Raw genomic sequence first — 23,258 nt, 5'->3', positions numbered from 1 at the left:
TATAATACCTTGGGGTTTTATAATTAATCCCTCAGGTTTATAATATGAATTATATTTTAGCGTTTATAATATTTATCATAAGGTTTATATCCGTTGGTGTATAATATTTATCTTAGGCTTTATCATTGGATTTTCACAATGTGGAAATCAATCATGGTCAACCATGGTCCAATGTCGCATTATGACAAAGATTGTCTCAATATGAAAATCAACCATGGTCAACCATGGTACAACATCGCATTGTGACAAAGATTTTCTCCTGGAGCAACATCACATTGTGACAATTATGGTAATCCATGGTGAACCATGGTCTAACATCTCATTGTGACAATGATTGACTCAATATGAAAATCGACCATGGTCAATCATGGTCAACAATTGTCTAAGATTGTATTGTGAGAAAGTTTGTCTCAATACGAAAATCAATCATGGTCAAACATAGTCCAATGCCGCATTGTGACAAATATTTTGTCAATATGAAAATCAACCGTGGTCAACCATGGTTAACCATGTTTATTTTATGGTTTATAATATTTATCTTAGGGTTTATATACTTTGGGTTTGTAATATTAATCTCTTCGGTTTATTATTATTATTATTCATTAAATAATAAAGTGATTAATTAAATAATTCATTTTTTATTTCATTCATTCACAATTAATTAAATATCAATTAATAGTAATAATCATAATAATCATAATTATATGCTTTCCACACATATCAACCGCATTTACTAATGTGGTTGTGCATGTTATTTGTATATCAACCATATTTACTAATGTGTTTGTGCTAGTATATGATGCAAACATTCATGAATGATATTTGATCCTAAATGCATGCATTTGTGTGTTAAGAATACTCTTCTTCTTTTGCAAATAGCATTAGTGAATGATATTTGATCCTAAATGCATGCATTTATGTGTTAAGACTCCTCCTCTTCTTTTGCAAACATTGAGCTTCTACAACGTCTAGATCTGTCCATTGGATACTGTGATTAAATAGTCTACTAAATCAAAGTTTTCCATTGGATATTGCGATTAAATAGTCTACTGAATAAGATTTTGGAATGTTTTAGATATTTGGTAAATATGAATGAAGTTCTTTATTAAAATTTTGAATTATTTTGTATTCGACATAAAAATTACTTTAAAAGTGTTTTGAATAAACAAAATTGTCCATAAGGAACACTGCTTTAATTATAACGTAATGTATTTACTTGTATGTCAAGAGAGTGATAAGTAAATATAGTGGAGCTATTTCAGCAAACAAACAGTTACAACAAGGTAGACTAGTTGAAATGAATAAAAAGTACATTAAAAAATTGCATATTTGAAGAAACAAAATTGTCCACAAGGAACACTGCTTTAAGTATAACATAATGTGTTTACCTTTAGGTCAGGAGAGTGATAAATACATATAATGGACTTGTATGTCAAGAGAGTGATAAGTAAATATAGTGGAGCTATTTCAGCAAACAAACAGTTACAACAAGGTAGGCTAGTTGAAATGAATGAAAGGTAGATTAAAAAATTGCATATTTGAAGAAACAAAATTGTCCACAAGGAACACTGCTTTAAGTATAACATAATGTGTTTACCTTTAGGTCAGGAGAGTGATAACTACATATAATGGAGCTATTTCAACAAACAGTTACAACAAGGTAGGCTAGTTGAAATGAATGAAAAGTATATTACAAAATTGCATATTTGAAGAAACAAAATTCTCCACAAGGAACACTGCTTTAATTATAACATAATGTGTTTACCTTAATGTTAAGAGAGTGATAAGTACATATAGTGGAGCTATTTCAGCAAACAATTACAACAACGTAGGCTAGTTGAAAGGAATGAAAAGTAGATTACAAAATTGTAGATTTCACTATATAATTTTAATATTAAATAAAGATATTTTTAAAATGAGATTTTGATAATAAGAGATATTATATGAAGTTGAAGTTAAACCACTATTAATTAAATGTATGTTTTTTCTTTTTGTTTTACTTTTTATTATCAATATTATAAGATATTGTTATAATGATCATAAATGAAAATAAAAATTATAATATTATAATGAATTTTAAATTTTAAATATTCATTATTCATTAGAGAAGGTGTCAAATTTTAAATGTATCAAGTAAAAATAATGGTAAAAAAATTGATCACCTTAAAGTGTTTTAAGAAAACAAATTTGTCCAAAGTTTACTAGAAAAGAATAATGTTTAAATTATAATGAAGTGTTTCTTATATTATGAGAGTGATAAAAAAATATGTTGGAGTTATTTTAAGAAATATTTGTAAAATAAATTAATAGAGCTAAATAGAAACTAGAGTACAAGATTACAAATGTTATTATTTAGTATTAATATTAAATAAAAAAATTAGAACAAAAATAAGTTTTATATATCTATCTATATATAAACTATTTTACCGAAATAATTGACTATGAACCCAGAAGAAGGAATCCAGTGAATGATATGGGCTCATAAACCGACACAGAATGAGATTTACTAGAAACAAAGTTTTTTAACTATTTTATAAAATATTGATATAGTTATTATAAATTAAAATTAAATTATAATATTATAATGAGTTGTTTTTAATGTGAATTTTTGGAAATTTTCCTATAAGTTTTTCTGGTCTAATTTCTTTAAAATTTGGTAGGGATTTGATAAAATAAAAATTTGATGGGTAACCCCTGCACAATTCTGTAGGGGTTTTTCAGAGTGCTAAATCCATATAGTCAAAAAAACCAATTTAAATAACACAAACTAAGATTTCATCTCAATTTTTTCCATAGATTCGGGCACAGGAAAGTCCAAAAAATCACACTAAAAGCAACTCCATATTATAATAAGATTGGAAATAAAAATAATTTTAAAAATATTCCAAAAAATTAAATTAAAAAAAAAAACTAAAAAATTAAAATGAGATGTTTTAATTTTATTCCTAAAAATATTCCAAAAAATAAAATTTAAAAATAAAAAATAGATGTTTTGTTTATTAATTTCTATAAAATACTATAAAATTTAAACCATTTTTTATAACTTTTATATAAAATTAAAATGGAAGTAAAATTTAAAAATTAATATTAAATCCATGAATCGGAGGATTCGGCCTTTTGGAAATCTCTTTTCGCGGAACCCGATGGTCTTCAGTACTTGAATGTGGAGAAAATCCCATCCGTTGACGAAGAATTGGCGTTGGAGGTCATTTTGACTCAGCATGAGGAGATTGATATCTCGGTGGAACCCATCGGCGTGTTGAACTTTGAAGACAGTTCAGTTTCTGGGACGGAAGAATATAAAAACTGGACTTATTTTTTGGCGGTCTGTGCCCAATGTGCGTCAAAACTCCTCGTCTTCTTCTGCAGACGTACTTACAAGTCTCCATGGAACATGGACGGAAGAATATAAAAATGGAGCATGCCCAATTTGTCAAAACTCCTCGTCTTCTTCTGCAGACTTACTTATCCCTAACGGAACGTTTACAAGTGTCCATGGGACAATCTGATTAAACAGTCCTACTAAATCAGAGTTTGGAATATTTTGGATACACGTGTATATTGGACTCTGATTAAACAGTCTTACTAAATCAGAGTTTGGAATATTCTGGATACACGTGTATACTGGATATTGATTAAACAGTCTTACTAAATCAGCCTTTGGAATATTTTGGAAATTTGATAAATACGAGTGAAGTCCAAAGTTATTTATTTTTATTAAAAAATTGAAATATTTTGTTGTTAATATAAAATTAGATTATTTTTAGAAGTTTCTGAAAAAACAAAATCATATGGAATGAACACTGCTTTTTTTATTTCAAGAAAGGGATTAAAAAATTGAAATATTTTGTTGTTAATATAAAATTAGATTATTTTTAGAAGTTTCTGAAAAAACAAAATCATATGGAATCAACACTGCTTTTTTATTTCAAGAAAGGGATAGGTAGATATAGTGGACGTATTCCAAGGAAACAACTACAGTAAAATAGGAAATGTAAATTACAAAATTATAAATCTTACTATTTGATTTAAATACTGAATAAAGATATTTTAAAAATAACATTTTGACGATGATAGATATCATATAAGATATTATGTGAACTTATTCTTAAATCAAAATTTTATATATAGATATCAAAATTTTATAATATATATATATATATATATATATATATATATATATATATATATTATTTAATGATAATATAAAATATTTTTATAATTATGTTAAATAAAAATTAAAATTAAAAATCATAATATCATAATCAGATTGAAACTAAAAATAAATTCAATTTATCAAATGAGTGAAGTGAAATGTTATTAATTTTTATTAGATTTTTGTTTTTTTTCATTGTACATCACCATAAAAGTCATAAAAGTGTTTTAAAGAAACTCAATTGTTTATATTTATTTGAAAAAAACAATGTTTGAATTATAACAAATGGTTTTCATATCATGAAAGTGATAGAGATATGATGAAGATATTTTAGGAAATAGCTATAAAGTAGATTATAAAAATTAGAAGAAACTAGATTATAAAATTACATGTAAATGAAAATTAGATTACAAGACAATAGATGTTACCATTTTGTTATAATATTGTTAAAAAAAATATGAGTTATAATAATAATAATAACAATAATAACATTTTATGTATCATAATATAAATATTGTTCTAATTGATCAAATGATTAGTTATGAAATAATCAATTATTTGGAATTGGAAGTTTTGCACTCTAGGGCTCGGAGCAGGAAGCAATAGGAGGAGCGAGCTCAGAACCATGGAGGTGCTAGGAGGAGGGAGTTCCACTCCCTTCTACAGCAACGTTGTTTCAAATAAAAGCAGAGAAACCAGTTCGAATAGATTCAGGAGACCCTGGGAGAAAGGAAAAAAAATATAGACTCAACAGAACCGAAAAGCAACAAAGATGATGTTCAAGAAGAAACTCATAGGACGGTTAGAAGGGAGAAGATTCCAGAGGACAGCAGTCAGGTGGAAAAAAGGGTACAACTTGGCAGAGGGATCCTGTAAGCCCAAGACTGCCACCAAACTTAGGGTGGTTCTGAATGATCCTACATTGCAGGATGTCACATATCCACCCGTATTGACAGTATGTAAAAAAAATTCATTACGGCAGCAACACCATCTATATATAAGTATACTTTATCGAAAGTATTTGATGTTGAAATTACCATAACGTATATCAATGGCTTGGTTTATTATATGTTGCAAAGGCTTAACCTAAAGTGATGCATCTCTACCTTTGATATTATGCCATGGATATTTTATTATTACGCTGCTATGTATGTTTCAAGACTGTACCGTCTGCATTTGCTGGCATCGCCATCTTGGGACACCTGGACTCAGCATTTAAACTTGCCGGCCTGTTCACATGATCTGGGCATGGCTCCCGGATTGGGAACTTTCCCGCTTTTACACTTTGGTATTCCCGCTTCGATCTACGGTGTGAAAGTTCTGGAGGAGATCAAGGGAGGAGACAGCTCCACGTCTCCGTGGTTGGCACTTCGCATATATAAGGTTGATACTCTGGATACTTCGCGATTTCTTTGGTTCTGCTTGGCGCTCCATAGCCTTCCGCACCATTATGTCACGACTGCGAGTCTGTCCCTTGGTTCTGCTCCGATTTTCTTCCAGCATGCAACCCTGCCACGGCGCCACCGCTCCAAGGATGCAAATTATCGAGCTGGCTTGGTAAGTTTCTTCCTGTCTTTCAAAGGGTTTTCAGTGTTTCCTATGTTTAACTTAAGGGACAACAGAATAATGAACTTCTCCCTTGAATGACAGGTTATGAATGGCTGCCACCGAGGCTTATCGGCGGTATGTGCTTTCCCTCAGGTGTTAGTCGGTCGAAGTTTCCACAGGTACACATGTCAACCTTCCCTTACGCTCCGATGATTCTTATGGTTAAAACACTACTTGTCTTCCGTCATAGGGTTACTCTCTGAGCTGAATCTGAGATCCCAACCTTACTTCTTCACGGTTGGGCGCAGATGGCGAAGAACAGTTATCATTTTGACTGCTGGGTTAAACCCCCTTTGCTTACCGCGGAACAGAGGGGTGCAAGTCTCTGGTCCATGGGACTGTGCTGCTCGGCCGCTGTGTGATATGGCTATCTGAGCCTGATTTCTCTTTAAGTTATTTGCACTCATGTTTAAGTTAAGACACTTATATGAATTCTCAGCATATTGTTTTCCGGATCTGGACCCATTATGGAATGGCGGCCTTTTATTTAATTCAGAATGTTGTTCATATTTACGGTTGGTGACTATCATGCATTTTGTACAGTTTTCCATGAGGAACGAATTTTAAGCATTCCCAGCTTATGTAATATACTTTCTCGTCATGGAGTGTATTAGTCTCGTTTATGGCGTACATGGTTTAGCTTTCTGTTTGCATTCACTTATTTTCCAACCGGTCTTGAAATGCCGAGAGAAGTCGCACCTGCATCCTATTCGATGGATGTATGGTCGATTTCGGGCTTGGGTTCTATGCGAGTATGAAACTACTCGGACCTAAATACTTTCAAGGTATAAGCTGTGATTTGTTTCTACATTGCCAAATCGGAATATTACTCTGTCTGAAGCATGAATTGCAGGTTCTATAATTTTGGTTGCGAATGTCATGGTTTGATGTGCGATATTAGTTTATTATGGCAATGCTTATCTGACGCTCTTACGGCACTTAGAACATGACCATCTGTCTTTATAAAGTTAATCCAGCTCTGAACTAACGATGGTTGTTGTGGAAGTCTTTTTACATTATTATTGCTCAGTTTATTGACTATTATTTGAGGACCACATATATGATGTAAGTCCTGTTTCAATCGTATTTGTTTTCCAAAATAAAAGAGCGGGATGCTCTCATATGCATTACATCCCGTGAAACTGAGACCCGACCTCTCGGCTCAGGGTTGCGATGCAAGGGATTCTGTAATAACGTTTTGTGATAATATTCGAGCCCTTTCATGAGGGTTTCTGATTTAAGTCTTTCCTTCTTTACTGGGCACAAACCCATTAGATAGCGACTATGATGCATCGTTCTATTATTCTGTTTGTAACCTACGACTTAACATTTTATGCCATACGGCTTCCTACCTTCTTTCAACTCTGCATTCCGAGGGTTAACTAAGCATATTCCTCTTGAGGTTATAGACTACCCAGAAAGAAGGTGTTTGCCCTCTATAAGTGTTAAAGATTAGGGTAACGACCCTATGGCAGGGCTTTCCACTCCTTCGAATGTTACTTAGTCCTCTTGCTCCGGCCCTAACTTCTGCTAACTTAGTTAAGCCGCAAGGACAAGATGTATTTCCGGAAATCCCTGTCGGATGGTCATTACAGTTATGCAGTTCCACGACTGTTATATCGTTTGTTACAAGGGCACAGATTCCTAATATTACTTTAAAATCCGCAGCTATTCTGCCTTACTGGCAATGCACAGATATTCATGTTTTGTTTATCCCTATCCTACCAAGGGTAACAGATAGTTGCAGGTATTCTGGTCTACCAGCTTAATACAAACAACTGCAAATACATTAATCTACCATTTTAATACAGACAACTGCAGATATAATAGGTTTCTGTTACTTACCTGGTCACTGCTCGTAATGTGATTCCTTTAGCAAGCCTCCTGCAAATTCCTGTGTCAAGCTCATTAACCACCCATCCGTGAGACTTGTCCTCTGGGACCTGAGTCTCCCCCCGAGCTTCTTCTTACCGGATCACAATCCTCAGTAAGACAACACCTAGTGCTCGACTATCTGGTCACTACCAGACTTAGTCCAAATCTAGGTTTTTCCTTTTTCTTTCTGTCTGTCTCTACAGCACAGCATTCTCCACCAACTTCCTCCTTTTCCTGGAATTCTTCCAGTTAGGAGAGGTGGTTATTTTCAGTTTAATTAACTACTTTCCTTTTCTTTTTCCAGTTCCCTTTTTGGGAGCTCTAATACTTTCTGAGTAATTATTTAAAACATTATTTTAATGCATAATTAAAATTAACAGATTACTCTTAAAAGAAAATAAGTCTCTCAATATCATTCAGTTTTTATCATAGTAAACTTTAAATAATTACAATTTACGGGGTCATCACATCTCCCCCCCCTGAGTTTGGACATCGTCCCGATGTCTACCGTTCTCAAACAACTCCGGATAAGCTTTCCTAAAAAGCTCTTCATCTTCCCAAGTAGCCTCTTCCGGTCCATAGTGCTGCCACTGCACTTTAATTTGGGTAATAACTCGCTTCCGCAGCTGTACTTCTCTCCGGTCGAGAATGTTCAGCGGCTCGACCAAGACCTCTCCTTCCGGTTCGACCTGCAAGTAATAACAGTGTCAGTTTTCTGTCTCTTGACACCTTTCCAATTAGTTCAATTGAAAGTAACTCTTACCCGTATATCTTGCCACTTGATCACATGCTTAGGGTCATAGATATACTTTTTAAGCATGGATACATGGAAGACATTATGAATTTTAATGTGGCTTGGTAAAGCCAGCTGATAAGCTACTGGCCCAACTCTTGCCAAGACATGAAAAGGTCCAAAATAACGAGGCGCGAGTTTAGCACAACTGCTCCATTGCAGAGTACTCTTCTTGGCTTGTATTCCTATATAAACATGGTCGCCCACCTGATACTCTTTGAACCTCCTCTTCCGATCTGCAAAATTCTTTTGCCGATCTTGAGCGGCCTTCAGGTTAGTTCGCACCCTTTTGACCATGTCCTCCATTTCCTTGAGCATTTCGGGTCCCAGCCTTAACTTATCCTCTGGACCACTCCAATTTGAGGGCGTCCGACATTTGCGTCCGTACAAGACTTCAAATGGAGACATTTGAATTGATGTGTGATATCCATTGTTATAAGCGAATTCTACCAAGTGTAGATAGTCTTCCCATTGAGTTGGCTTTTGCATTACACAGGCTCTCAGCATGTCCTCCAACACCTGGTTTACTCTTTCCGTCTGTCCATCAGTCTGGGGATGGTATGCTGTACTAAAGTTCAGCTGTGTACCCAATTCTGCAAATAGTGCCTTCCAAAAGGCGGATGTAAACTTTACATCCCGATCTGATATTATAACCTTTGGAAGCCCGTGGAGTCTGAACACATTCTGCATAAATATGTGTGCAATTTGTACTGCCCTGTAGGTCGATTGCACTGGAATAAAATGGGCTGCTTTACTCAACTTGTCAACTACCACCATAATAGAGTCATTGCTCCTCTTTGTTCTAGGTAACCCAGTTATAAAATCCATGGATATGATTTCCCATTTCCACTCTGGGACTGGTAGGGGTTGCAATAATCCAGCTGGGTGCTGGTGCTCTGTCTTAATCTGCTGGCACTCTAAACATCGCGCTAAATATTCAGCTACATGTCTTTTCATCCCTGGCCAGTAGTACTCCTTCTGAAGTGCAGCAAGCATTTTCTGGTATCCAGGATGACCTGCGTAATGACTGGTATGAAACTCATTCAGAATTAAGTTTCTAAGACTATTGTCATTTGGTACAAACAGTCGTTTTTTGTAAAACAGCATCCCATCATTGCTCACTTCATACCCTTGCTGGTTTTCCTGCCTGGAAAGTGACTTTTGTCGCATCATTTGCTGATATTCAGCATCTTGGTTTGCTGCTGTTTTTATCCTCTCTTGCAAGGAGTTTTCCCACTTGCTGAGAGTAACTTCATATAAACACTGTACTTTACGACTTAGGGCGTCTGCTACACGGTTTTCTTTTCCTTTCAGGTATTTAATATCAAAATCGAATCCACTTAAGAAATCTGCCCAACGGGCCTGCCTTTCGTTCAGGGTGGGCTGACTGAAATAGTTCGTCAAGCTATGACGATCTGTTAATAACAGAAATTTCTTACCCAAAAGATAATGTCGCCACATTTTAAGGGCATGTATGACGGCTGCCAACTCCAAGTCGTAGGCAGAGTACTTCTGCTCATGTTCTTTCAGCTTTCTTGACTCATAGGCGATCACTCTTCCTTCTTGCATTAACACACCTCCAACGCCTTCTCGACTAGCATCAGTACATACTACATAATCCTTATTAGGATCAGCTATACTTAAAACGGGAGCAGTAGTGAGTAAGTGCTTAAGTCGTTCAAAACTTTGTTGACATTCCGAACTCCATTTGAATGCCCTTCCTTTCTTTTGTAAAGACGTGATAGGATATGCCACTCTTGAAAAGCCTTCTACGAATCTTCTGTAGTACCCTGCTAATCCCATAAAAGATCTGATATCCGCCACATCTTTAGGCACGGGCCAATTCATTATGGTTTTAATTTTCTCAGGATCCACTGCTATCCCTTCCTTGGTGATCACATGGCCTAAATACTGAATCTCTTCTTTATAGAAATCGCACTTGCTAAGTTTAGCATACAGCTGATGCTCCCGCAGGGTTTGCAGCGCTATCCGGAGGTGCTCCTCATGTTCCTCCTTGGAACGGGAATAAATCAGAATATCATCAATGAATATTAGTACAAATTTGTCTAAAAACTGATGGAACACGCTGTTCATTAAGCACATGAATGTGGCGGGGGCATTAGTCAGTCCAAAAGGCAGCACTACAAACTCGTAGTGCCCATATCGGGTTCTGAAGGTTGTTTTAGCAATATCCTCTTCTTTAATTCTGATCTTATGGTAACCAGATCGCAGATCAATTTTGGAGAATACTATTGCCCCCTTAACCTGATCAAAAAGCTCATCGATTCGAGGTAAGGGGTATTTATTTTTAATTGTGAGTTTGTTCAGCTGTCGGTAATCGATACACATCCGAAAAGTTCCGTCTTTCTTCTTGACGAATAGCACCGAAGCTCCCCATGGAGATACACTGGGACGGATATAATTTTTATCCAGTAGTTCTTGTAATTGCATTTTCAACTCAGTCAGCTCAGGTACACTCATTCTATAAGGTGTTCGCGAAACTGCGGCAGCTCCTGGTATCAACTCAATGGTGAAGTCGATATCCCTTTTTGGAGGCAATCCAGGAATTTCCTCTGGAAACACATCCGCGAATTCTTTTATTACTGGAAGGTGGTCTAACGGACTCCCTTTATTCTTAGCTTCTGCATAATTCACCTGAATGGCATACACTTGGCATCTTTTCCAGATGCATTTCGCTAGCTGGGATGCAGTGATTGGCCGGACCTGCACTGGCCGTTTAATTCCCTGCATCTCCTGCTCCATTCCAGAGTCATCTTTGAATCATATGACCTTTGTTTTGCAGTTCACTAAAGCCCAATGCTTCTCTAACCAATCCATCCCAATTAGGACGTCATAGGATCCAAGTGGAAGCATGTTCAGATCTACCACCACTGGCTATCCGGCTATCATTATAGGGCAGTTTTTGATCTTAGCCATTACTCGTCTTTTAGCCCCTGTAGCTAGTTGTACCAGCCACGGGTTCTTAAATTTTTCAGGCTGCAATTTACACTGTTCAACTATCTTTGGACTAATATAACTCAAAGTAGCTCCTGGGTCAATTAGAACAGTGATAGAAAGGTTCGAAATTTTACCTTCAAATTCGACCATAGTGGGCTGGTATTCTGCCTGACGGTCGTTCAAGGCTGCATTAATTTTTGGCACACTTCGTCCCACGTCGCCCACAGTTGATGCTTCATGAATCTGGGAGATCTGATCAGTCCCCTTCCGTTGCGGACAGTTCTTGACATAGTGTGGTCCGCCACAACCCCAGCACTGTACTGGGGGTCTGGTTACTGCCTCATTATCCAACTTGACAGATTGCTCACCCATTCTGGTTTCACTGATAGGCTTGGGCTTGAATGAACCTCTCGGTGCTGCTCTGCCACTCTGGCCTTTGATGCTTCCTTTAGCTCCACCAACCCGGCCTCCTCTATTGTTACCCACAATTTTACTATTCTTTTTCTCATTCCATTTCTTGCTCCATTGTCAAACGTGCATTATCCTCACGTAAACGAGCCATTTCATTCTTCAGCTCTTGAACTGTTTCTAGTATGGCCAGATTTGTACTGCGGGTCTCCTCACCCAACTGCACCCACAACTCTGGGTTGCTTTCCGGATTCATTTTTCCCTGTTCTGGTCTGGTCTAATCATACAACAGTTAACATTATGAGCTTCTGGGCACAATTTTATTACCCCAGTTAAAGAAATATCATTGCTGTAATTTAAAAAAAAAAAAAAAAAAAAAAAAGAACACATATTTTCATACCCAGAGGCCACAGTATGGGCAACCTGGGCTCTGATACCAATTGTCACATATCCACCCGTATTGACAGTATGTAAAAAAAATTTCATTACGACAGCAACACCATCTATATATAAGTATACTTTATCGAAAGTATTTGATGTTGAAATTACCATAACGTATATCAATGGCTTGGTTTATTATATGTTGCAAAGGCTTAACTTAAAGTGATGCATCTCTACCTTTGATATTATGCCATGGATATTTTATTATTACGCTGCTATGTATGTTTCAAGACTGTACCGTATGCGTTTGCTGGCATCGCCATCTCGGGACACCTGGACTCAGCATTTAAACTTGCCAGCCTGTTCACATGATCTGGGCATGGCTCCCAGATTGGGAACTTTCCTGCTTTTACACTTTGGTATTCCCGCTTCGATCTACGGTGTGAAAGTTCTGGAGGAGATCAAGGGAGGAGACAGCTCCACGTCTCCGTGGTTGGCACTTCGCATATATAAGGTTGATACTCCGGATACTTCGCGATTTCTTTGGTTCTGCTTGGCGCTCCATAGCCTTCCGCACCATTCTGTCACGACTGCGAGTCTGTCCCTTGGTTCTGCTCCGATTTTCTTCCAGCATGCAACCCTGCCACGGCGCCACCGCTCCAAGGATGCAAATTATCGAGCTGGCTTGGTAAGTTTCTTCCTGTCTTTCAAAGGGTTTTCAGTGTTTCCTATGTTTAACTTAAGGGACAACAGAATAATGAACTTCTCCCTTGAATGACAGGTTATGAATGGATGCCACCGAGGCTTATCGGCGGTATGTGCTTTCCCTCAGGTGTTAGTCGGTCGAAGTTTCCACAGGTACACATGTCAACCTTCCCTTACGCTCCGATGATTCTCATGGTTAAAACACTACTTGTCTTCCGTCATAGGGTTACTCTCTGAGCTGAATCTGAGATCCCAACCTTACTTCTTCACGGTTGGGCGCAGATGGCGAAGAACAATTATCATTTTGACTGCTGGGTTAAACCCCCTTTGCTTACCGCGGAACAGAGGGGTGCAAGTCTCTGGTCCATGGGACTGTGCTGCTCGGCCGCTGTGTGATATGGCTATCTGAGCCTGATTTCTCTTTAAGTTATTTGCACTCATGTTTAAGTTAAGACACTTATATGAATTCTCAGCATATTGTTTTCCAGATCTGGACCCATTATGGAATGGCGGCCTTTTATTTAATTCAGAATGTTGTTCATATTTACGGTTGGTGACTATCATGCATTTTGTATAGTTTTCCATGAGGAACGAATTTTAAGCATTCCCAGCTTATGTAATATACTTTCTCGTCATGGAGTGTATTAGTCTCATTTATGGCTTACATGGTTTAGCTTTCTGTTTGCATTCACTTATTTTCCAACCGGTCTTGAAATGCCGAGAGAAGTCGCACCTGCATCCTGTTCGATGGATGTATGGTCGATTTCGGGCTTGGGTTCTATGCGAGTATGAAACTACTCGGACCTAAATACTTTCAAGGTATAAGCTGTGATTTGTTTCTACATTGCCAAATCGGAATATTACTCTGTCTGAAGCATGAATTGCAGGTTCTATAATTTTGGTTGCGAATGTCATGGTTTGATGTGCGATATTAGTTTATTATGGCAATGCTTATCTGACGCTCTTACGGCACTTAGAACATGACCATCTGTCTTTATAAAGTTAATCCAGCTCTGAACTAACGATGGTTGTTGTGGAAGTCTTTTTACATTCTTATTGCTCAGTTTATTGACTATTATTTGAGGACCACATATATGATGTAAGTCCTGTTTCAATCGTATTTGTTTTCCAAAAGAAAAGAGCGGGATGCTCTCATATGCATTACATCCCGTGAAACCGAGACCCGACCTCTCGGCTCAGGGTTGCGATGCAAGGGATTCTGTAATAACGTTTTGTGATAATATTCGAGCCCTTTCATGAGGGTTTCTGATTTAAGTCTTTCCTTCTTTACTGGGCACAAACCCATTAGATAGCGACTATGATGCATCGTTCTATTATTCTGTTTGTAACCTACGACTTAAGGTTTTATGCCATACGGCTTCCTACCTTCTTTCAACTCTGCATTCCGAGGGTTAACTAAGCATATTCCTCTTGAGGTTATAGACTACCCAGAAAGAAGGTGTTTGCCCTCTATAAGTGTTAAAGATTAGGGTAACGACCCTATGGCAGGGCTTTCCACTCCTTCGAATGTTACTTAGTCCTCTTGCTCCGGCCCTAACTTCTGCTAACTTAGTTAAGCCGCAAGGACAAGATGTATTTCCGGAAATCCCTGTCGGATGGTCATTACAGTTATGCAGTTCCACGACTGTTATATCGTTTGTTACAAGGGCACAGATTCCTAATATTACTTTAAAATCCGCAGCTATTCTGCCTTACTGGCAATGCACAGATATTCATGTTTTGTTTATCCCTATCCTACCAAGGGTAACAGATAGTTGCAGGTATTCTGGTCTACCAGCTTAATACAAACAACTGCAAATACATTAATCTACCATTTTAATACAGACAACTGCAGATATAATAGGTTTCCGTTACTTACCTGGTCACTGCTCGTAATGTGATTCCTTTAGCAAGCCTCCTGCAAATTCCTGTGTCAAGCTCATTAACCACCCATCCGTGAGACTTGTCCTCCGGGACCTGAGTCTCCCCCCCGAGCTTCTTCTTACCGGATCACAATCCTCAGTAAGACAACACCTAGTGCTCGACTATCTGGTCACTACCAGACTTAGTCCAAATCCAGGTTTTTCCTTTTTCTTTCTGTCTGTCTCTACAGCACAGCATTCTCCACCAACTTCCTCCTTTTCCTGGAATTCTTCCAGTTAGGAGAGGTGGTTATTTTCAGTTTAATTAACTACTTTCCTTTTCTTTTTCCAGTTCCCTTTTTGGGAGCTCCAATACTTTCTGAGTAATTCTTTAAAACATTATTTTAATGCATAATTAAAATTAACAGATTACTCTTAAAAGAAAATAAGTCTCTCAATATCATTCAGTTTTTATCACAGTAAACTTTAAATAATTACAATTTACGTGGTCATCACACAGGAGCACAGAGATCATATGACGACTTATGCTATTATATCTAAGTTTATGGGCTTATGGCCCACAAAGAAGAATCTGTATACTTGGATTAGAAACAACTGGAAACCAAAGGGGGGTATAACTCTTCATCTAGGGTCCAAGGGCTTCTTCACAGTGGTTTTCAACAACCTAGAGCATAAAGACAGAGTTTTCGAAGGAGGACCTTATTTCTATGCTAATGTAGGACTCTATATGTGACCTTGGGTAATGAACTTTGTCCCAGAGCGGGAGACATTCACTTCGGTCCTGGTATGGATAAGACTTTACTCCCTACCTCTAGATTATTGGTTGCCTGAATCCTTGAAAGCTACAGGAAATAAATTAGGACATTTTCTAAAAATTTCAGAGGCAACTCTGAGAGGGAAATATACTTCCTTTGCACGAATATGTGTGAAAATGGATTTATCGAGAGCTCTCCCAGATGAAGTGGTCTTAGAAGTGTATGATGAGGAATGGGTACAGGTGGTGGACTATGAACATGTCCCTTTCAGATGCCAGAAATGTCATGAACATGGACATTTTTTCATAGATTGCCCACAAAGCAAGCGGGAGGAGAATCTGAGGACCAACATACACAAAGATCCCAAAGGATTCACCAAGATATGAGGTAGAGGGAAAGGCGGAGGAAGAAGGTATCAGAAAAAACAGAGTGATAACAAAGTAGCAAGTCGCAATAGTTTTGAAATTTTAGAAGAAGAAGGGGGGAAGAGTGAAAAAGATGTTACTCTGGACAATCATCCTAAAGAGACAGAAACGGAAGACAGCATGGAAATAATACATGATAATAACAAACAGGGAAAATTTTAAGAACCCCCCCTAAATTTATAAATATAATAAATGGGCGAATCTCCATGGTATATAGGAAAAATGGAAGGAGATTTTATCAATAATATAATATGTATATATAATTTTTTGGCGAATCTCTCACCAGGCATGGCGAATATTTTACTCAATTATAAAATCTTGTAAGATCTTGGCGAGTCTTTCACTAAATAATAAAACTTTGTAAAGTCTTGGTGAATCTTAGCATAGGCTACATGCTGGTTTAATTCCCCCATTTAAATAGGCTACATTCCAGGTGAATACCATGGGTCAATACCATGTGCCATTTTGGTGAATACCATGGGTCAATACCATGTGCCATTTTTATTTTTATTAATTCTAATATTAGGGTTAATAATGGGTTTTTTGCATGGTATTAATAACAATCTAGTCCATGGTATTTGTCCCATAGTATTTTGGCCATAGGTTTCATCTAAATATAACCCATTTTTGAGTGTTCGTAAATATAAGGTGACTTATGGAGTAAATATAAAAAAAATGTTTTATTTGTTTACCATACCTCTCGTTTATTTATATTTTTATTAATTTACCATACCTCTTTTACAAATATGGTATTTGGCCAATAGGATTCACTTAAATAAAACCTCTTTCTTGAGCCTTCATAAATAGAACGAGGGTTATGGACTAAATATAAAAAGAGGTTTTATTTATTTACGATACGTCTAGTTTATTTATATTTTTATTTATTTACCATACCTTTTGAGTAAGTATAAAAAGACGTTTTATTTATTTACCATACCTCCACTTTACTTATATTTTTATTTGTTTACACCCTTACATGTATATAAGGTGACTTATGGAGTAAATATAAAAAATGTTTTATTTATTTACCATACCTCTCATTTATTTATATTTTTATTAATTTACCACACCTCTTTTATAAATATGGTATTTGGCCCATAGGATTCACTTAAATAAAACCTATTCTTGAAAATGGGCGAATGGATTCACTTAAATAAAACCTATTCTTGAAAATGGGTGAATGGAAGGTTGTAAGTCCTAATTTCAAGGGCTAAATTTACCTTGTTTACCCTCTCCCTTAAAATAAGGTGGGCTATTTGAGGTGATTTGTAAAAATGTACTATGATACAAAATATTCGCCCACTAAAAATTTAAAACCCCTTAATTTCGCCAAAGGGCGAACATTCACCGCTAAAATTATCCTTGATAACAAACTACAGGAAGGCATACCAAACAAAATGGAACGAAGTAGGGATCAAGAGATGACCCCTAGTGAAGTTGGGACTGAGGACCAAGAGCTATATGAGATACTTGAGAGGGAGAATCTTCATCTGGAGAAATTATTAAACCAGGGAACCAACAAAGGGATAGACTCCCTACCACAAGAGGACTTTGACAGAGTACAACAACTTTTCCTTTGGCGATCTCAGATAAAAACCTCAGGAAACAAAAGAAACCAGAAGAGACAGGACCAGGAAGGGGTCAAATCAATGTAGGAAATGTCAGGACACTCAGCTAGGAACCCAGGCAGGAGAGGAGGCAGAAAGAGTCAAAATGAACTGCTAATATAGTGTGGAAAGCTCATGATCAACTCAGGTATGATGAAAGATCTTACTAGTTACTCATTCAAAAACCCATCATCATGAAGCTCACAACTTGGAATATCAGGGGTATAGGAAGTAAAAGAAAGCAAAGGAATCTCAGCAGTAGAATAAAAGAAGAAAACCAAGATATGGTGTTCATAGAGGAAGCAAGATGTTCAATAGATAAAGTCCGAAAGATACATAGCAAATGGCTCAGTAAGTATGAATATCTAGAAGTAAAAACCAATAAGACAACGAGAGGGATTCTCACTCTCTAGAATCCCTAGAAGTTTGACATTTTGGATGCGAAGCATCTAGGAACTATCTTTCAATGGTTATCCAACCTTTAGGTGACAAGGATATTTATATGGTTACTAATTTCTATGGTCCTCAAAATCCTGATGATAAACTCAAGCTTCTCACCTCACTGGAGGAGCTTAGACAGAGACACGCAGCAACACCCTGGATTCTAGGTGGAGATTTCAACATGATCAAATCTATTACGAAAAAAAAATAGAGGCACTAGACTAATAGGCAAGGATTTTGTTGCCTTTTAGAACTTCCTCATCAATTTGAAGCTACTGTACTTAGAAACATCAAATGGGATCTTCACCTAGAACAATAAGAGGGGAGGAGCATCACAGGTTTCTTCAAAACTAGATAGATTCCTAATCTCTGAGAACCTCCTCCTCTCGGGGCCTACCTTTTGGAGGGTCGGACCACTGGCCAATTCAACTAGAAGCTTCTTTTATTGGCACTCTAAGGAATAGATCCTTTAGGTTTGAAAATGTTCGGCTCACTCACCCTAATTTCATATCCAACATTGATAAGTGGTGGAAGGAAGATTTATCGGTTCAAGGCACAAAAATGTTCATGCTGCAATAGAGACTCAAGCACATCAAAACTAAACTCAAAGATTGGAACAAAAGTGAGTTTGGAAATATTTTTAAAGCCAAAAGAGAAGTGGAAAAAAAGCTTCAAAATATTAACCAAGTTCTTATTAAGGAATGCTTCACTGAAGATAGGAAATTGCAAGCAGACTCACTACAACAGGAATGGGACACCAGATGTCAGCAAGAGAAAATATTTTGGAAGCAAAAATCAAGAGTACAATGGCTCAAAGAAGGAGAAAGAAACACAAGGTTTTTTCACAAATCTACCATGGAACACCGGGCCCATAATCGGATCACAAAGATCATAGATCTCCTAGTAAGAGAGATCAATGCACACAAAGATATGGATGCCATTCTGGTACAACATTTTCAAAAAATAACAGAGGAGCCTATCTCAAATAGATCTCTAGCTATCAAAAAATTTACAAAGCATATTCCAAAAATGGTGTCCAGGGAAGACAATTTCAATCTCAACAGACCAACATCAGAAGAAGAGGTAAAAGAAGTAATAAATGAGATGCACAATGGAAAAGCACCTGGATGGGACAATTTTAACATACACTTCTTCAAAGCAAGCTGGGAAATAGTCAAAAAGGATATTCTGGAAGTGGTGGAGGACTCAAGGATTTCAAAAACAATCCTAAAAGCACTAAATACCTCCTTCATTGCCCTCGTTCCTAAACAGGATAAGGCAATAACCCCAGATCGCTTTTGGCCCATAGCCCTTTGTAATGTGATACACAAAATCATCTCCAAAGTTATTGCAAACAGACTAAAGCCCCTCCTACCAACAGTCGCGTCGGAGGAGAAAACTGGTTATGTGGAAGGAAGGAAAATTCTTAACAACATCATTCAAGCTCATGAAATAGTCCACTCTCTCAAGAATAATAAGCAAGAAGGGATGATCATTCAACTGGACCTAGTGAAAGCTTATGACAAACTGAGCTAGTTATATATCAAAGAAGTTCTAATTTCTTATGGCTTTGACCAGAATTGGATAAGATGGGTTATGGCTTTGGTTACTTTAGCTAGCTTTTCCATCCTCCTCAATGGCTCTCCCTCCAAATCCTTTCGGTCCTCGAGAGGCCTTAGGCAGGGAGATCTGCTCTCACCATTTCTTTTTATTCTCATGATGGAAGGATTAGGAAAAGAAATCACTTCTGCCAAAAGGGAGGGTACAATCCAAGGTCTCAAGCTTACCCAGGAAGGGAACACGTTAACTCATCAGCAATTTGTTGATGACACTTTGTTACAGGGCATACCAACAGTCAAAGAAGCTAAAACCTACAAATAAATCCTGCAGGATTTTTCTTTAGCGGTTGGTATAGAGGTAAGTCAAAATCTAAAGTTTTTTTTTCAACACAAATATTGCAATTAAGAGAAACCTCTCTAGAATTCTCGGATTTCAGAGAGACCAACTCCCCTCCAAATATCTGGCAATACCTTTCACTGACAAACCTCAGAGCAAGGAGGTTGGGGAAAATTTGATCAATAAAATAAAGGACAAAATCTACAAGTGGACAAGTAGTTCTTTAAACCTTGCTGGCAAGCTCGTTCTCATAACGACGATCCTACAATCTCTTCTAATCTATATGTTTTTGGCTCTTCCTATCCCTGGTGGAGTTGCCTAGCAATCAGAAACATGCAAAGAGAATTTCTATGGGGAAAAGGTGAGGAAAAGAAGAAATGGGCGCTGGTAGCTTGGGACAAACTTTGCATGCCCAAACCCCATGGGGGTCTTGGTCTCCATGACTCGGAAACTCTTAAAAAGGTTTTGGGGGCCAAAATTTTGTGGAGATGGCTGAAGGAATCCAGCAACCCATGGGCCAAGCTCTAGAATGAGAAATATGAAAAAAACTAGAGAGGGAGACTTAATCAGAATGACATGGCACATCAGGGTTTCCCACATCTGGAATAATGCTTGGGAGAACAGAACTTTAGTTCAGAATCACAACTTCTGGGAGATTGGGAATGGATACCTTGCCTAGTTTTGGGAGGATAACTGGCAGCAGGAATCCAACATAAGTAGAGAAGGACTGGACATTCTCAGAGAGGAAACTGTCAACAAAGGAATAAAAAAGGTTAGCGACTTTTGGGATAAAGCTAGAAACAATGGCAAGTGGAGAACCTGGAAAGTACCAATTAATAGTGAAGAATCTCCTCTGAAGACCCAGGCAGAAACTCTTGCCAAAATCCTGGTAAAAAGGAAAATTTTGATCTCATCATCCCTAGATCAACTTAGATGGGGAAGAAGTAGTGAGGGAATTTCAACCTCAAAGAAGCTAAAGATGTGGTCACTGGATATAATTTTTCAAGCCCGGATAACACTTAGAAGGACCTATGGAAGCACCCTAGCTCAATGGATGAAAATCAAGCTATTTATGTGGAAGGTTCATCACAAAAAGATTTTGACTTGGGAAAATCTCAGAAAGAAAGGTTTTGCAGGACCTTCCAGATGCCAGTTATGTGGTATCCAGGAAGAAACAAGGGATCACCTTCTCATCCTCTGCACTTTCACCTCTACCTTGTGGAACTAGGTAGCCTGTATCTTTAGACAAACTGACAGAGATGAAAATGACATCTCCAAAACCTTAAAGAATTGGAGAAAAAAACTCTCAGAGAATGAGACTGTCAACTCATCCTGGACCCTGATCCCCGTCTTCCTTATTTGGAACGTTTGGAAAGAATGCAATCATAGAATTTTCAAGGACAAATCGAGCCCACCCCAAATCATCATAAATCAGCTCCTCAGGCAGCTCAAAGAGACTATTAATACTTTTCAGAAGCACCCTACTGAGAATCAGCCTTCTCATCAGGATGCTCGAATTCTTCTTCTTTTGGGCCTACAGAAGATGGTCCCTTAGGGCTCTATCTAGATTCCATCTCATGCTACTATGAGGCAGGACTTCTGGCATCCCCCCACCCCCCCCTTTGGGTACTTAAAATTAAATACAGATGGAGCCTCAAAAGGTAACCCAGGGGAAGTGGGTTATGGAGGTGTCATCAGAGATGACAAGGGGAATTTAATAGTCATCTTCCACAGCTACTTAGGGACTGCTACCAACAACATGGCGGAACTAATGGCCATAGAACATGGCTTAGAGATTCTGAGAAATCTCAACATGAAGAACTGCATAATAGAAGCTGATTCTGAATTAACAGCCAATTCTATAAAAAGAATAGCTAATGGATCAAACCCTGAGAAAATCTCACACCACTGGAGACTATTGCAGGTTTATCAGTGCATTCAATCACATCTGAGAATCCTGAGAACCCTAAGTTTTGCTCATGTGTGGAGAAACACAAACAAAGTAGTAGACCAACTAGCAAATGAAAGGGTGCTCTATGAGAATGAATATAGTTTTTACAAATGGGAAATGATGCTTGTAGGGAATTTGAGAGAAGAATGCTATAGTCTAGCTCACGCAGATAATGAGCATTTTCTCAAGGTGATCAGGGAAGAGGATGGAGGACCAGGGTTCATCTAGCCTCTGCTCCAATTCACGTTGTCTTTAAGGCTCTCCTTTGCATGGCAGGCGACAAAGTACAAGGGGTTTTCGTTCACAAAGGAATTAGAGGCTAAGCGGTTTTGTGGTTTATTGTGCGCATCCGAGCCTTAAAGTGGTTTTACAAGGTTTGCATTCGATGCCATTCATCATTCAACACGTGGCAGTGGCTAGAGAGAGAATACCGCCCATATCGCGCGGGTTATCCTTGTGCTTCTTCTCTGTGTGATATTCTCCTCAGTCGTCGGATTAGGGGAGGGAATATCAACGGCTCTAGTATGTCGAGCTAGTTCGAGGAGTTATCCTTCATGCTTTTTGAGTTTTATGTGTTGGCTCCTGAATGGCGGATCTCTTAGTTGCACAGGTTTTAACCCCCAGGGCGAACCTGATTTATTCTGTGCTTTGAGTCTATTCTCCTTTTGTGTACGGGAGTTTGTTTTTTAGTGGGTTGTTTGTTATAAGGATTGCAGCCCATTGTTTAGGGTTTGGCGGTCCCTGGCTGTGCCCGTTGACTATGTCTGGGACTTGTAACATAGTTTTGTAATTTTTTAAACCTTTGAATGAGAAATGAAAAACACTCTTGCTTTAGCAAAAAAAATATTGTTCTAATTATTTTAACTTAAAATTAAAATTATGATACTATAATGAAATTGAAATTAAAAATAATTTTTTTTGTTATAAAAATTTAAATTAAAAATTTTTGAAATTATATGTTTTTATTATTAATTTTAATAAAATATTATAAAATTTAAATAATTTTTTATGAAGTTTATATTGTTCAAATATTAGTAAAATTTAAAAGAATAATAATCTAAAAATAAAAACAAATGTTTTTAAGTTTTACGTGGAAATTGCTAGATAAAAAAATTTAAAAGATTAATGTTGTAAAAATAAAAAGGTTGATATATAGATAAAATGAAAAAAAAATTAAATTCACAAATTTAAAATTATAATTAAATAAAAAATTAAGATAAAAAAATATGTTTTTAAAAATCACTAAAATTAAATCAATCACTTTGATTTAAAATATTAACTAATATAATTAAATAATTTTTTAATGGATAAACAAAAAAAATTAATTAACTAATAAAATTAAATAGTTTCTTAACTTACCAAAGAAATAGATTTCTATCCAATAGAAATTTCATTACTTAAAACCATGATTATAAA

General features: G+C 37.1%; 1 protein-coding gene across 1 annotated transcript; it reads left to right on the top strand.

Moving 5' to 3' along the window:
• The first annotated feature begins 5,302 nt into the window (after positions 1-5,302).
• On the top strand, positions 5,303-6,271 carry LOC149170923 (uncharacterized). The gene is made up of 3 exons (XM_089425777.1): positions 5,303-5,713; positions 5,807-5,883; positions 6,013-6,271. Exons 1-3 carry the CDS (start codon positions 5,303-5,305, stop codon positions 6,137-6,139), a joined length of 615 nt encoding a protein of 204 aa, XP_089281903.1. The 3' UTR covers positions 6,140-6,271.
• Positions 6,272-23,258: the final 16,987 nt, after the last annotated feature.

Source organism: Pinus tabuliformis, chromosome 4_2, assembly GCF_031772625.1.
Source record: "Pinus tabuliformis cultivar Carrire ecotype Pingquan chromosome 4_2, CPIR1, whole genome shotgun sequence".
Lineage (NCBI taxonomy): Eukaryota > Viridiplantae > Streptophyta > Pinopsida > Pinales > Pinaceae > Pinus > Pinus tabuliformis.
Note: the sequence above shows the minus strand (reverse complement) of the source record. Positions and strands in the feature narration are given on the sequence as shown.

Coding starts and splice junctions, on each gene's coding strand:
- LOC149170923 (XM_089425777.1), top strand. CDS start 5,303: ATGTATGTTTCAAGACTGTACCGTCTGCATTTGCTGGCATCGCCATCT. Junction 5,714..5,806: donor CAAATTATCGAGCTGGCTTG/GTAAGTTTCTTC, acceptor CTTGAATGACAG/GTTATGAATGGCTGCCACCG. Junction 5,884..6,012: donor GTCGGTCGAAGTTTCCACAG/GTACACATGTCA, acceptor GGTTGGGCGCAG/ATGGCGAAGAACAGTTATCA.